The sequence below is a fragment of the Gymnogyps californianus genome, chromosome 15 (assembly GCF_018139145.2).
Source record: "Gymnogyps californianus isolate 813 chromosome 15, ASM1813914v2, whole genome shotgun sequence".
Taxonomy (NCBI): Eukaryota; Metazoa; Chordata; class Aves; order Accipitriformes; family Cathartidae; genus Gymnogyps; species Gymnogyps californianus.
Window position 1 is genome coordinate 6,433,421 of NC_059485.1, and position 14,990 is coordinate 6,448,410.

Here is a 14,990-nt window from a genome sequence, read left to right on the forward strand (position 1 = left end):
CCCGAACACACCACACGCCTCTCCCCCTCTCGACCCAAAAAGCAGCCGTGCTCGGGGGAGATAAGCCCCCCCCCCCTCAGCCCTGATGCCCCCCCACCACCACCACCCCCCCCCAGCCCATCCGACGGGGAGCAAGGAGCCCGGCCGGCGTTTCCCGCCGGCGGCTGCTCCCACCCGATAACGCGGGGCGGAGAGCGGCTCACCGAGGCCGCCGCCACGCCCGGCCCCACCACGCTGCCCGGCACCGGCTGCGCCCCGGCTCCCTCCGTACTACAAAAGCAGCTATTTTTAGACGGCGGAGCGCGCGGCGTCACAACAGGTTTCCTCACATGTATTTTAAGAACCATTCAAAGGCAGAGGCAGGCTGCGCGCTCATCCTCGGGGGGGGAAAAATAAAAATAACAACAAGAGAGAGGGAAGCACCCCCCCCAGGCGCAAACCCGCCGTCCCCTCCCGAGGGCACCCCGAGCCCCGCGTCCCTAGGGGCGCGGGGGGGGGGAAGCCGCCGGCCCCGTCCCGCGGGCGACTGAGCAGCGCCGGCCCCGCGCTGGGTTTGAGGCGGCGGGGAAGGTGTGACCGCGGGTCCCCGGGGCCCGCCGAGCCCCCGCCCCACCGCCGCTCCCCGGGCGCTTCGAGGCGGCCGGGCCGAGGGGCCGCTCGGCAGGCGCGGGCAGCGCTCCCCCCGCTGCCGCTCCCCTAACGCGGGGCTGCCGCCCCTCACCGCCGCCCCGCCGAGGCCCACGTGCGCGCCGCCCGGCCCGGCCCGGTGCGAGGGGCGGCGGCACCACGTGCCCGGCGCGGTGGTGACTCAGCACTTTTACCTCAGCCGCCCCGCCCGCCCGCGCCCAACCGGACCCGACTGGACCCAACCGGACCGAGCCGCACCGGACCGAGCCTCCCCCCCCCCCCCCCCAATCGGCGGCAGCTGGCGGCAGCGGGCGACCGCTCCAACTCCCCCCCCCTCCCCAGCTCCAACCTCACCCCCCCCCCCCCCGCCCCCGCCCCACCGCGCCCGGGCGGCTCCTCACCTGCGTGCCGGCGGGAGCGCGCGCGCGCGCCCGGGGCGGGGGCGGCGGCGGGGGGCGGCGGCGGGGGGCGGCGGGGGCGGCGGCGGGGGCGCTGCGCGGCTCCCTCCCTCCCTGCCAGCGAGTCCCGCGGACAACAACAAGCGCGGGGCGGCCCCCTCCCCCCCGCCGCGCCGCCGACCAACCAGCGCCCCCGCCGCTTCCGGCATGGCGCGTCACGCCGCGCGTCACCCCTCACGGCCCCGCCCCGACGGCGACGCGTCACCCCCCCCCCTCGGCCACGCCCGCGCGGTTCATTCATGGGGAAGGGCGCGGGGAGGGGGCGGGGCGTCGGCGCCGCCGTCACGTAGCGGGCCCCTCCCCCCCCGGGGTGTGCAGCGCCGAGCATCGCGGCCCCGGCTGCGTGCGGGCCCCGCTCCGAAAACTCCCGCTTGCCCGGACCAGCCCCAATGGAGCGGGGCGCGGCGTGGCCGTGGGGTTTGGCACCCTCGCGCGTGGGTGGGTTTGCAGTGGGTCGGGGCAGGCGGCGGCGAGGGAGCGTGTCTTGGGCACCGTGAGGCTCTCGGGGGTGCTCAGGGGCTTTTTTTGGGCCCGGGCTCCATGAGGCAGCTGCAGGCAGGGTTTGTCCTCCTCTGCCGGCCACCGGACCGGCCTTCGCCCCGGCACTGCCGGGTCCCAGAGCCCCCTGAGCGCTGCAGCAGGGCCAAATCCTGCCCCAGGGCCAGATCCTGAACCCAGTCCTTGCTCTTTCCTTCTGCAATTGCGAGAGGTGCTAACACAACACCCTGACCCCAACGGCGTGAGTGGCATTTTGGACCCTGGGAGCAGCCAACAATGATGAAAATGCATCAAAAAAATGTAATAACGCGGGCGGTTGACCAAACCCAACTGCCCCCGTCGAAACTGGGCTCCCTTTGCTTTTTTTTCATGTTCGTAACTGAATTAGAAAGTCTGTGTCGTCCCCATGCAATTTGTCCTTTCCAGCCCCGGGGCCAAATATCCTTGTTGGAGAAGATCTAAGGGCCACAGTTGAGGCTTTGAGTAAGATCCCATCTTTCGCTGCTCCCTTTGCACAAACACAAGCTGCAAAACATGGGGAGCCCCACAACTGGCACAGCCCCACTGGTCCATGCAGCTGGACTGAGCCCTGGCTGAAGCGGGGTTCAGGCAGACGCACCTCCCTGCCGTTAAGAAACCCCTTTTATTTTTGTGAAACTGAGCTAATGAGGTTGGTTAAGGCTCCCAGGCGATGGCACGAAGCTGCCGCCCGGTGTGACTGCAACAGCGTTGGCCTTCACCGCTCCCAGATTTGCAGACTCTAGTTGAAAACCTGTCCCGGGCGCTGGGATGGGGTGAGCTCAGGGCTGGAAGGCAGATTTCAGCCATCCCTGCGGTCCTCACCGATGTCCCCAGCACGGCTACCTGCCCCTGTGCCCTCTCTGGGTGGTAATAACCAGGAGTGGTCGGAGCCGTCCTGCATCATCCAAGGTTTCTCCCTGAGACATCTGCGAGACGGTGGTCCCCAAGGGCAGGAGGGGTGGGCTGGCTACGTGCTGGGTGGGGGGTCTCACCCTCTGTGGTGACAGCCCTGCACATGGGGCTCACCAGAATTGAGGTATTTTCCTCCTGTCTTTGCAACAACATGGGTTTGACATATCACATATGGCATGGGGGGGGGGGGGGGGGGGCGGTCATGTCACCTGAAATTGCGTTTCTGGGTGAATCGTCCCATTCACAACAGTTCTTACTTTTTGTTTTCATTCCCTCGGGAAAGCAACTCTGCTCCAAAGGTCTGTTGTCCTTTGCTGCTGACCTTTAGACTGCAGTGGCCTTCGATAGTAAACAACGAGCAGCTCTCCAATCCCCCGAGAGTGGGAAAGCCTGGGCAGGGAGCGTGCAATTATATACACTCGTTAACCAGATGAACAGGAGTGCATGGGAGAAAGGACCTCTGGTGAAAACATGGATGGAAAAAGGGCTTTGTTTTGGGAAGTGTGGGGTTTTGTGGGTCTAGCCCACCCGCTGTGTGCTCAAAACACGTCCGGCATCAGGATTCCCTGAAGCCACGGTGCAGGATACAGCACAGGCACCTCTTTCACACTGCTTTGGGTAAAGTGCTCTCCCCTAAAAAGGGGGTAGAGGCTTTAATACTAAAGGTTTTTTAATACTTTAAAGGTTTTGAGACCCTGCGTGCATCCAGACTGGGGAACATGTGAAAAATCGCTAATCTCCCATATTCTCCACCTCGGGGCTTTCGAACAGCATTGAGTGTAGATACCTATATTTAAAAAAAAAAAATACGAGGCACACAAACCAGAGGAGCGAATTGCTGAGAAGCGGCCGGCGAGGCGTGTGTGGAGGCGCTGCTACTAGAGAGGAGCGGTAGGAGCCGGGCGTCTTGTAGGGTTTTTACGGTGGAGCAGGCAGAGCTGCAGCGGCTGGGAGCCCTGCCTGCCTGCCTGCCTGCTGCCTGCTGCCTGCCTGCCCGCAGCCACAATGTCAAGAGGAGACACGTGTATGTAAGCGCCTGGCATGGCCGGAGCGGGGCCCAGGCAGGCCGGGCGGGGGGGGTCCCGGGGCGCGATGCCTCCCTGTGCCGGGCTGGGGACCCCCGGCTGCAGGCGCTGGCTGTCGTGTCCCCCCCCGAATGCCACCGCTGCAGGGTGGCATCGCAGGGCGGCCTGGCCTGAGCATGGGTGCATGGGCTGGTGGCATGCTGAGGTCCCCGGGGTTCGCATGTCGGGCGCGACGGTGCTCGCCGGCCACGGCGGGTGGGTGCTGCCACCCCGGAGCCACCCACGCGTGGGGAAGCGACCGGCGGATTGCATAAGGCTGAGGCTCTGCGTGGGGCAGGCGCTGCCACTCAGGGGTGGCTTCGGAGCCAGGCCCTGGCAGGTTGAGCCATTTTGGTGGCGGAGCTGGGGGAGGGCTGCCGGGGAATAAAATCTGCTTTGGGGGGAGAGCTGTTTTGCTGAGCTTTTGCAGATTGCAGGGCGGAGGTGAGCGGGATCTGAGTGCCTATGGCTTGGGCAGGAGATGGAGAGAAGAAAGTTGTGTCTCTTATTTAAGGTGCTGAGATTGCTCCCTGCACTCAGCAGGAGCGTGGGGGTCTCCTTCACTTACAGTCTGGGGGATGTTTGCCTGAGAGGTTGTTAAAATCAGATTTTATCAGTGGGAGGCAAAGACTGACTGCATATTCCCTGCCATCCCTCGCCCAGCCCTCCCCGGGGCTAAAACCTCTGACTCAGGGCTTTGGGCGACAGCAGAGGATGCTCGGAGCAGAGGATGCTCCGCACCTCAGAGCCGCAGCTCCCAGCACCACAGCTCTGTTCCAACAGGCAGAGGGAGCTCGGTTTTGCTTGCAGCTTCCAGAAACGCTGCAGCCCGTAAATTCAGACCTGGGAAAAATTCCTTGAGGGGCCGCTCTGCCACCCCCCAAGAACTGGTGGGGTTCAGGCGGACGGCGCTTTGTCCCTTGGGGCTGGCGGAGAGTCGTGTGGCAGCGTCTCCCCACACTCCAGCAGCGTCAGGACCACCCAACCCTGGCAAAACCATCCTTTGCCGAATTTGCCACCTGCATCTTAGCCAAGGGCACAGACATCACAGTGCAGGGTGCCGAGGCGGGCAGAGGCAGGCAGGGTCTGCCTGAACCGCCGGCATCGGGAGCAGGGAAGCTGTCCTCGAGACTTGGGCAAGCTCTCCCCCTCTGACTCCTTCACGCCTGCCTCCATCTCCCCCTCACTCCAGCACCAGGACGATGAAGTCGTACCAGAAGCTGACGACGGCGGTCCCGCAGCCAGCGGCGTGCCGGGTAGAAGAGGAAGGGGCCGCCCCGACACCCGTCGGCCATGGGAAGCTGGCCCCATGGTGGGTGGGCAGCGGGCTGCTGGTGGCTGCCGTGCTGCTGAGCGCTGTCACCGTCTGGGTGCTGCGGCAAGTATCGGGAGGCTGGCCCGGACCCGCGCCACCCCCCAAATGTCTCCTGGTACCCGAAAGCCACCGCTTTGACTGCTACCCGGAGCGGCGTGTGGTGGTGACCCAGGAGCTCTGCGAAAGCCGGGGGTGCTGCTTCATCGAGAGCCCCCCTCCGGTGGGGGGCAAGCGGGGGGTGCCCTGGTGCTTCTACCCCCCCGACTTCCCCAGCTACACCCTGGAGAGCCTCAACCAGACGACGCTGGGCATGGTGGGCTTGCTGGTGCGGAGGGAGAAGGCTTATTACCCCCGGGACATTGAGAAGCTGAGGCTGGACGTGGAGTTTGAGACAGACACACGGCTACACATCAAGGTGAGCTTTCTGCTGGCTGCCCTCCAGAGCTTGTGACTGCGCTCCTGCACCCTTGCACCCTCCATCCCATAGGTGACCATCGCCTGCTCAGACCGAGTCTGGAAACTACTGTACTCCAGGCATGGCTGTATGTGGCCAATGAGCATCTCCAACCCTTTGCCCTCTTGCTTTGCTGGTCTTTAAAGTGTGTTTTCTCCCTTTTGCAGATAACGGATGCGGCCAGCCCACGGTACGAGGTTCCCCTCGAGGTTCCCCAGGCGATGAAGAGAGCGGAAAACCCCATCTACAGCCTGGACTTCTCCCGGGATCCCTTTGGGGTGCTGCTGCGGCGCAGGGCGACGGGGACAGTGCTGTAAGAACCCACCTCCTCCACATCCCACAGCAGGTGGGGGAAAGCTCATCCCACCCTCGGCAGGCTCCAGTGCACTCTCCGGAGATTTTTCCTTAGGGAAAACCACGCTGCGGGATCTCCAGGCAATAATTACTCTTCGCCTTTGTCCTTCCAGCGGTGCTCACGTGAGGACGTGGCAGCATGTGGATTCCCGGTCCCGTGGGCTGGCCACGTGCTTGCTGTGGCCGTGGCAGGGCTGGATGAGATCAACACCTCTCCAAAAACCTCCCAATGCCCTAATTCCTTGCCGGGTCCTACAGCAGCCAAACATTGTGCAGGTCCCCGGCACGTCACCAATAAGGAACCTGGTGACTCAGGGAAAGGGCCACCGAAAGGTTGTGGCTTTGCCTATTTGACCCTGCTTTTGGGTTTCCCTGGCTGTCCAAGGTGTGGGAACACCTGCAGCTCCAGGCTTTTTTGGGATAAGGACTGCAGGTGGCTTTGCTGCGCTGCTTTCAGTCGCCTCCATGGCTTTGCCTACACTAAGCTGTTGGTGAGCACCAGCGGCTGGTTGATGTATGGTCAGGGTGTTTCGGGATCCCATCCTTTCCTCCTCCTTCCCATTTGCTGGCAGCTGTGGCCTGTCCTTTACTTGGGAGCTGCTTATCAGCGACGACAGGCTGAGAAACCCCACCACTGTATCGCCTCGGTGGTTAATAATAACCTTGGTGGAAACTTCTGGTGTCAAAGGCAAGGCTGTGCTGTGCTGGGTCAGGCTGGTTTGGGCTTGGGCTGCGCCTCGCATCCAGCCAGACCTGAATTTGCCACCTAGGCCAAGGTGTTGGGGCTGGATGCGGGGTGGGACATACGCTGCTGCACTGGCCCTTGGGATGCTTCGAGAGGCAAGGGGTAAATTGTTGATGGGCAAATGGATCCCAATGGATCCCAGCATCCCCTCTTGACCCTCTCCCTCGATGTCACCCTGGCAGGCTCAACACCACCGTGGCCCCCTTGATCTTCGCTGACCAGTTTCTCCAGATATCGACATCGCTCCCATCCAGGTTCCTCTACGGGCTGGGGGAGCACCGCGGCACCCTCCTGCACAGCCTGGACTGGAGCACCCTCACACTGTGGGCCCGTGACGTCTCTCCCACGGTACCATCTCCCCCCTCCCCGCGGGGGTGCTGGGGGTGAGGACAGGGGTACCGCTCTCCGGTGCATTGGACAAACCCTGGGAAAACATGGCAGGGGGGTGGGCAGCAGCACTGGGAGAGTCAGGAGGTGGTCGAGGCTGATGGGCAGATATGTGCCGGGGAGGATTTCAGAGCAATTGCAAAATGCTCTTGGCGCTCCGAGGGCCCCGGGTGTTTTCCGCTCCACCCCGCCGCTCGTGCAACAGGTTGCGGCGAGGCAGGAGGTTTCCCCCTCGCCCAGCCCAGCTCGGTAGCAGCCTCCAAGCTGAGAGGAAGAAGCAGTCTCTCGTGGCCCTAAGCACCAGCTCTGAAACCATCCTCATCCCTCACCTTCTCCTCCACGGGGGATGACAGATGCCTGGTTAGGTGGTGGCAGCAGATGCAACTCGGGGCTATTTATTCACCCCTGGGTGATGCGGGGCTCTCCCGCTTTGCCTGGGAGCTGCTCTCTCACCCAGCATCTCCTCTTTGCAGGAATCGTTCAACCTGTACGGCGCTCACCCCTTCTACCTGCTGATGGAGGAGGGTGGAGATGCTCACGGGGTTTTCCTCCTCAACAGCAACGCGATGGGTAGGTGTCCTGGGGGACCCCAGGCCAGCTTGTCCCTGGAGGAGGACCCGGCAGGTGGGGACAGATGGGAGCTGCCAGTTCGGGAACTTGGGGCGAGAGGAAGCCGTAAAAGGCAAAGATGTGGTTTGATGGCTCCGTTATTGAGTGTAGCCATCTGTTTCCTGGCTATGGCGAGGCTCTTTAGCAACTGCCGAGCAGTTTAACCACATGCCCAGCTGCTGAGTTGCCATCGGAAAAGCAAGTCCCTCGCATGCGGGTCCGTGCCCGTTCCCTCTTCACCCGAAATGGCCTTGCCCCCAGGCCCAGCAGTGTGGCATGGCTGGGGCACAGCTGGGGATGCCATCTGCCGCCCATGCTCTTCCCAGCCGTGGGATCCGCCCGCGTGTGCCAGCAGCAGCTCCCACGGGCTCCTGCCATGTTGGGGACTGCACCAGTGACCACCCATCCCTCCCAGCAGTGGCTGCTTGCAGCCAGCTGGGATGATGCTGTGCACGCTGGGGCCCTCGTAGCTCCAGCTGCGCTTGGCTTTATTGCAGCGATGCTCCCAAGGAGGAGCTTGCGGGAGATGCAACCACCTGAGCTGAGGTTCGAGGGCTCGTTCGTGTGAAAAGCCCTTCCCAGGAAAGCCCTTGCTCCCACATGCTCACTTGTCCAAGCAGCTCTTGATTCACTTAGGAGGGGATTTTGGGGGAGGACGTGAAGGAAAGCCCTGCATGTGCTTGGTCTTTAAGTGGAAGCTGGGAGAATGGCACAGCTTTGGGCTTAAAGAGCAAATTTTTAAGATAGTGAGCTCTCTCCCTGCGTAAACCAGTGATCTCCCCGGGCTGTGATGATTTAAGCCTCCAGATGCCCATTTAGCATCCACTGAGCGCAAGGCAGGGATTTCTCCGTTCCCCTGCCGGAGGCTGAGCGTTGTGTGTGGTGCTGCCTGGTCCCTGTGGCGGGGGTCGGGGTCTGGGGGTTGCTCCCCAATTGTCACTGTCTTTTTCTCTTCCCCCCCCCGCCAAAGAGGTGGCCCTGCAGCCCGCTCCAGGCCTGACCTGGAGGACCATCGGGGGGTGCTGGATTTTTACATCTTCCTGGGGCCCGATCCCAACATGGTCATCCAGCAATACCAGCAGGTGATAGGTAAGTGCCCGCACCCCAACGTGGCCATCTGCGGACACCTTCCCCACGCCCCCATCCCTGTCTCACCCCAGCTTCACCACCGTCCCCAGCCCTCCCAGCTGGGGAGGGGTCAGTGGTCCCCAGCCATCCCATCCCCAGCCCTCCCAGCATGTCAGGGGTCAGCGATCACCTCCTTTCCCCCCCTCCCCTTCCCTTCCCATCCTTTTGAGACACTGCTGTTGTCTCGGGACACCCCATCCGTGCTCCCGCTCTCCCGCTGCAGGTTTCCCAGCCATGCCACCTTTCTGGGCGCTCGGCTTCCATCTCTGCCGCTGGGGCTATGGATCCAGCAATGAGACCTGGCAGACTGTGAGAGCCATGAGGAACTACCAGATCCCCCAGGTAACCCTCAGACCCGTGGAGGGGGGTCCGGGGACCCTTCACCCATCCCTGAGCCTCTGTCCCGCAGGATGCGCAGTGGAATGACATTGATTACATGGACGGGTACCGGGACTTCACCTTCGATGCCCAGAAATTTGCCTCCCTCCCCTCACTGGTGGAAGACCTCCACAAACACGGGCAGCGCTACGTTATGATCTTGGTACTCCCCTTCCTCTCCCCCTGTGCTGTCTTTGCTGCAGAGCCGGGATGTAAGATAGAGGCGTAAGGGATGCTCATGGTCCCAGCTGATCATCCCCAGCCCCGGGGATTTTTATCCGAGGCTGGTCCCCAGTGCTGGGCAGGCAGCTGTAAACTGCTACTGGAAATCCCCCTAATGCAGGGACCACGGAGACACGGGCCAGGTTCTCGTGCTGTGCTCCTGTCTGCTGCAGGAGTACAAGTATGACCGTGTCCCCCATGGGTGAAAGAACGGAGGAACTGTGGGTCAGGCTGTTTAACTCGTGGGTGCTCAGCTCGGGTGCCCCCGCATCCCCACGAGTGCTGGGATCTCGTGACCCAGCTGTGATCTCCCTTCTTCCCTCCGCTAGGAAAGGGGATGCGGGTTCTGCTTGCTGGAGGCGGTGGGGACTGGGGGGTCCTGGGGAGGGAAAGGTTGGGTTCCCTGCCCATTGAACTCCCGTTGTAGCCTAAGCCCATCCGTAACCCGACGTTTCTTGCATAAGCGCAAGATTTCTTGTATTTGTCCCCCTCTCCCCAAAACGCCCTAACGGGTCCTGGGGACTTGCAGAAGTGGCATTTTAGAAAACATGCCTGGAAGTGTTGAAGCAAGTTTCTGTTCCCCTTGAGGGAAACAGCCTCCGTGTGTGGGCTCTGGCTGACCCTGTCTGGGTTGTCCTCTTCTCTGAATCACACCGGTCTGGCAGGGGGAAGGGACCACAATCTGCTGGGAATGGCGCTAACCCTCTGCTCCGTCCCCAGGATCCCGGCATCAGCAGCACCAACCCTCACGGCTCCTACTGGCCTTTCGATGAAGGCTTGAGACGTGGCTTGTTCCTCAACACCACCCAAGGGCAGCCGCTCATTGGGCAGGTGAGGAGCTCGAGGGGAAATCCCAGCCCCACCGGGTTGTGCAATAGCAGGGTTGGGATTTCATCCCTCGCGCTGGAGGGAAAGCCAAGCGGCCGAGGGACCTCTCCGGGATGATTGCCAGAGCCTGGCTCAGCCCTTGGCCTCGCGTGTCACCTCCTGGTGTCTCCACCGACCCCGGGAGCCAGCCCCTGCCGCAGTGGAGGAGCCCGTGGAAGTCATATGAGCTTAACGGAGTCGGCAGTGCTGCCCAAGGCCGGTCATCTGATTTCTCTCCCTTCCCATTTCTGGGGTGAGGGGAGGTTGTCTGCGATGGATACACGCCTCCGGATCTCCTCTGCAGCGCTTCCCTCCCAGTTTGTCCTCCCCGGCTGTTTGCTCCCACCAGCTCTCCCTCGCCATCTACGAGGAGGGGGCTTTTGAGGTAGCCTGGAAACATGGGGAAAAATGAATCGGCTCAAATTCCTGGAGTAAGGCAAAGCGTGGAGAAATCACAGCTCTTCCCTGACGTGCCCTGGGCTAGGTGGTGTCAGGGCTTGTGCAAGCAGAGGCAGAGCAGCTGCTCCATCAGCTGCCACTGCCCACCGGGCTGTGGGGGAGTCCTCAGCACCCCGATGCTCCTGGGTACCATGGAGGCAGGAGGGATGCTGTGCGTGCAGCATCCAGGACTGAAAGCAGTTGGCCTGGGTTTATCTTCCGGTTTATTGCCTGTTTTACCCCTGGTCCTTCAGCATGCTCACACCCCTGTGGCACCCCATGCCCCATGACAGCCCCCCACAAATCACCTGCTCACTGAACCCATGGTTTTATGGTGTCCCCGCAGGTCTGGCCCGGCTTCACTGCCTTCGCAGACTTCTCCAACCCGGACACACACCAGTGGTGGCTGGAGAACCTGCAGCGCTTCCATGCTCATGTGCCCTTTGACGGCCTCTGGATCGTAAGTCCCTCCTGGCCCCTGGGTCACTCCCTGCCAGCAGCTCGGCTCATGCCCAGCGTGTGTCCTGGCAGGACCGTCTGTCCCTCAAATGCAGCTTTTTCAGGTCTATCCACTGATCCCCACAACCTCCCCCTTGAAATTGCTCCACAATTTTCTTTGCTTAGGACATGAATGAACCATCCAACTTCCTGGATGGGTCTGAAGACGGCTGCCCCCCGGGAGAGCTTGACAGCCCACCCTACACACCAGGTAAGGAGGGAGATGAAATACAAGGCTGTGCTGGTAGGTACTGCGTGCTTTGAGATCGCTGGCAACTGAGTGTGAGGGGGGAAGCCCATTTTTAAGAGACATCGTGTCTCTCTTTTACACCCTGAATGTCTCCATCCCTACTTGTGTGTGCCGGTATCCACGCCCAAGCCTTGCACGCTTGTCGGGGCCATGTCAGGGTGCAGGATGGGACCGTGTGCATGAGCTTTCGGTGCTGGGTTGGCAGCGATGGCTGGCTCCTGTGTGTGGGAGGGCTGACCCAGAGCCAGCAAGCGTGGGGGGGGGTCCACGTCCCCTGCACCCCACCACCACCACGTGCCAACAGGGGCTTTCCCTCCTGGCAGCTGTGCTGGGTGATTCCCTCTCTGCAAAGACGGTGTGTGCCTCGGCGAAGCAGAAAGCCTCGGTGCACTACAACCTCCACAACCTCTACGGGCTGATGGAAGCCAAAGCCACGGCGAGGTACCTGAGCATCCCGCTTCCCGCCGGCCTGGGGATGGGATGGGACAAAATCCTCCTGCTCAGGGCTGTATAGGGAATGGACAGGGATTTGAGTGCCTGACTCGAAGGGGAGATGCTCTGGCTGCTCACAGCCTCTGGGATGGGAATAACCCAGCAGAGAAGGGGAGCTGACACCACTCTGGGAGGGATGGGTGGACGAGGCCGGTCCCGGCGCTAAGCCTTTGCCGTACTGCTTGGACTGACCCTCTGGCACCGCAGGGCTGCCATGGGGCTGGACCTCTCCCTCCACTGTTGTCAGATAAGGCAAACTCCTGGGAGGCTGCTCTCACCTCCTGCCCCTGGCTCTCCCTGTTGTTTTCCAGCGCCTTAATCCAGATCCGGGGGAAGCGCCCCTTCGTCATCTCCCGCTCCACCTTCCCCAGCCAGGGCCGGTACTCAGGGCACTGGCTGGGCGACAACCAGAGCCAGTGGAAGGACATGTATTACTCCATCCCAGGTGGGTGGCACGGGCTGCACGCAGAACCCCCCCCTACCAGCACCCCCAGCTCCATTGAGCTTTCTGCTTGTTTGGAGACATCTCTGAAACTCCCTGTGCCCTGCTGACCGTCCCTGCCCTCAGGGCTGCTGAGCTTCAGCCTCTTCGGCATCCCACTGGTCGGGGCGGACATCTGTGGCTTCTCCGGCAGCACCTCGGAGGAGCTGTGCACCCGCTGGATGCAGCTCGGTGCCTTCTACCCCTTCGCTCGCAACCACAACACCCAGAACAAGAAGGTCGAGGGCAGCGTGCCCGGTGGGAGGCATCCCAGGGGTGGGATGCGGGATATAGGGTGTGGGATGCGGGATATAGGGTGTAGGATGCGGGATGGGGGATGCAGGATGCGGGATGGGGCATGGGGGATGCAGGATGCGGCATGTGGGATGGGGGATGCGGGATGCAGGAGGTAAGGGGCAGTGGGGATGCCTGGTGGGGTTGGGGATGGGGCGGCGGCTGACTCCTCGCATCTTCCCCAGGCCCAGGACCCAACCGTGTTCAGCCCCGCGGCAAGGACGGCCATGAAGGATGTGCTGCTGACCCGCTACTCCCTCCTGCCCTTCCTCTACACCCTTTTCCACCGTGCCCACCTGCAAGGAGACACTGTTGCCCGGCCCTTGTTCTTTGAGTAAGAGCATCCCTGCCGGGAGCTGGGGAGACACTTAGGCTGGATCACGGAGAAGCGGCCGATCCAAGCAGCGTCTCCATCCCGCCTCAGGTTTCCCCGAGATGTGGCCACCTTGGGGTTGGACAGGCAGTTCCTGTGGGGCCGGAGCCTGCTGGTGACGCCAGTGCTGGAGCCCGGGGTGGACTCGGTCACGGGCTATGTCCCTCGAGGCGTGTGGTACGACTTCTACACGGTGAGGAGCACTGCGGTGCTCAGCCGGGGGTCGGACGGTCCCTGCCTGACCATCTCAGGGCTGCGGGTGGGAAGCCACGGCTGAGCCCAGCAAGCCCCAATGGAGGAAGGGGTGGGGATGGCTGCTCCCCAGACCCGTGCCTGAGCCCCCCGCCGTGCCCCTGACCCCCTCATGCCCGTGTCTCTCACCTCCTGCCCAGGGCTCCTCAGTGAACAGCAGTGGAGAGATGCTGAAGATGTCGGCCCCCCTGGAGCACCTCAACCTTCATGTCCGGGAGGGTACCATCCTGCCCACCCAGGTGAGCGCCCACCCATCACCTCCCCAGGGTCTGTCCACAGCGTGTGTGTCCCCACCCGCACCTCAGCTCCCGGACCCCCGTCCTGGGTGCTTGCAACCCTACAGCACCCATGTCTTTGAACCCCAGAAACCGGGGACCACCAGCGAGGCGACCCGAGGGAATCCACTGCGCCTCATCGTGGCCTTGTCCCAGAGTGCCACTGCCTGGGGGGACCTCTTCTGGGACGATGGCGAGAGCCTGGACACCTTCGAGCGGGGCAGCTACTCCTACCTGGTGTTCAACGTCACGCAGGTGGGACACAGTGGGGAGGGCAGGGGTGGGGGGTCCCATGGCACCTGGCCACCTTGAGCTCATGCTGTCCTCTCCTGCAGAACATCTTCACCTCCACCGTCCTGCACGCCAGTGCCGAGGCCACTGAGGTCACCATTGGCACACTGAGCATTTTTGGGGTGCGGGAGCCACCCAGCAAGGTCCTCCTGAACGGCCAGGAGAAGCCCTTCTCCTACATGGACAACCAGGTATGGCACTATCTTGGGGTGCCCTGTCCTGAGGGTCCCCATCCTGAGGGTCTCCATCCCTCCTCCCCCAGCCCTTCTCACAGGGTTGGTGGCTGAGGAGGTGGGTGAGGACTCCGGGGTGGTTCTCCCACCATGTCGGGGTTCAGGGGGAGCGGAGCTCAGCCATGCTGGCTAGGGAAAAGGATGCTCTGCATCCCCCCCGCCGAGGCTGTGCTCCAAAATGTCTTCTCTCATCCCGCAGGTTCTCACTGTGAGCGACCTCGGCCTCAGCCTCAGCCAGGGCTTCTCCCTGCGGTGGCTGTGAGCGGGGGCCGTGGGGTCACCCCCACCTCGCCGAGACCACCCATCCGGGAGATGCTCAATGCTCCAGCCCTCGAGGCCGGGATGCTGCCATGGAGGAGGCGGTGGGGACTGTCACCTGCTGCCGTGCGGCCCCCCCCCTGCAGCATGGCTGGGGATGGGGGGGTGCGGGGCGGGGGCTTGGCCACCGGGTGCCCCCCGCGTGGTCCCGGGTGGGTGGTGTGGGTCGAGGTGTGGGCGCCCGCCGTCCCTGCTGCAATAAAGGCAGGTGGAGAGCTTGTCCTGGGAGCGTGACGTGGGGACGGGGGTGGTGGCAGGAGGGGGGCGAGGGGTGGGGGGTGGCCGGTTGCCGCGGGGCCCCCCACTTTCAGTCCCTGATCTCTGTCCTCCTGATTCCATCCCCCCAATCTCAGCTGCTCAATTTCGGCACCAATCCAAGCCCCCCCCGATTCCAGCCCCACATCCCAGCCCCAGTCTCAGCCCCCCAATTTCAGCCCCTCATCTCAGCCCCCCCAAATTTCAGCCCTTGATTCCAGCCCCCCCATCCCAACCCCCCAATTTCAGCCCCTAATCTCCGCCCCCCCAATCCTATCCTCAGTGTCTGCCCCTAATCCCCCCCCGATTCCAGCCCCCCATCCCAGCCCCTTGACTCCCCTCTCCGATCCCAGACCCCCCCAATCCCAGTGCCACTAAACAGCCCCCCAGTCTCAGCCCCTCCAGCCCCCCACCCTGCCAATCCCAGTCCCTTTCTGGCCTCAGCCTCCCCCAAAAGCCCCCCCACGACCCCAGCCCTCGCCCTGACCCCGGACCCCCCCA

General features: G+C 62.8%; 1 protein-coding gene across 1 annotated transcript; it reads left to right on the forward strand.

The window, feature by feature from the left end:
• The first annotated feature begins 4,782 nt into the window (after positions 1 to 4,782).
• LOC127022380 (lysosomal alpha-glucosidase-like) lies at positions 4,783 to 14,377 on the forward strand. The gene is given in 20 exon segments (XM_050905935.1): positions 4,783 to 5,310; positions 5,517 to 5,662; positions 6,631 to 6,796; positions 7,309 to 7,405; positions 8,415 to 8,462; positions 8,465 to 8,533; positions 8,796 to 8,914; positions 8,982 to 9,113; positions 9,893 to 10,003; positions 10,824 to 10,937; positions 11,102 to 11,186; positions 11,549 to 11,666; positions 12,029 to 12,162; positions 12,286 to 12,437; positions 12,678 to 12,826; positions 12,917 to 13,058; positions 13,258 to 13,356; positions 13,483 to 13,647; positions 13,728 to 13,874; positions 14,116 to 14,377. Coding segments are annotated over 20 exon segments (2,784 nt in total). The 3' UTR covers positions 14,179 to 14,377.
• Positions 14,378 to 14,990: the final 613 nt, after the last annotated feature.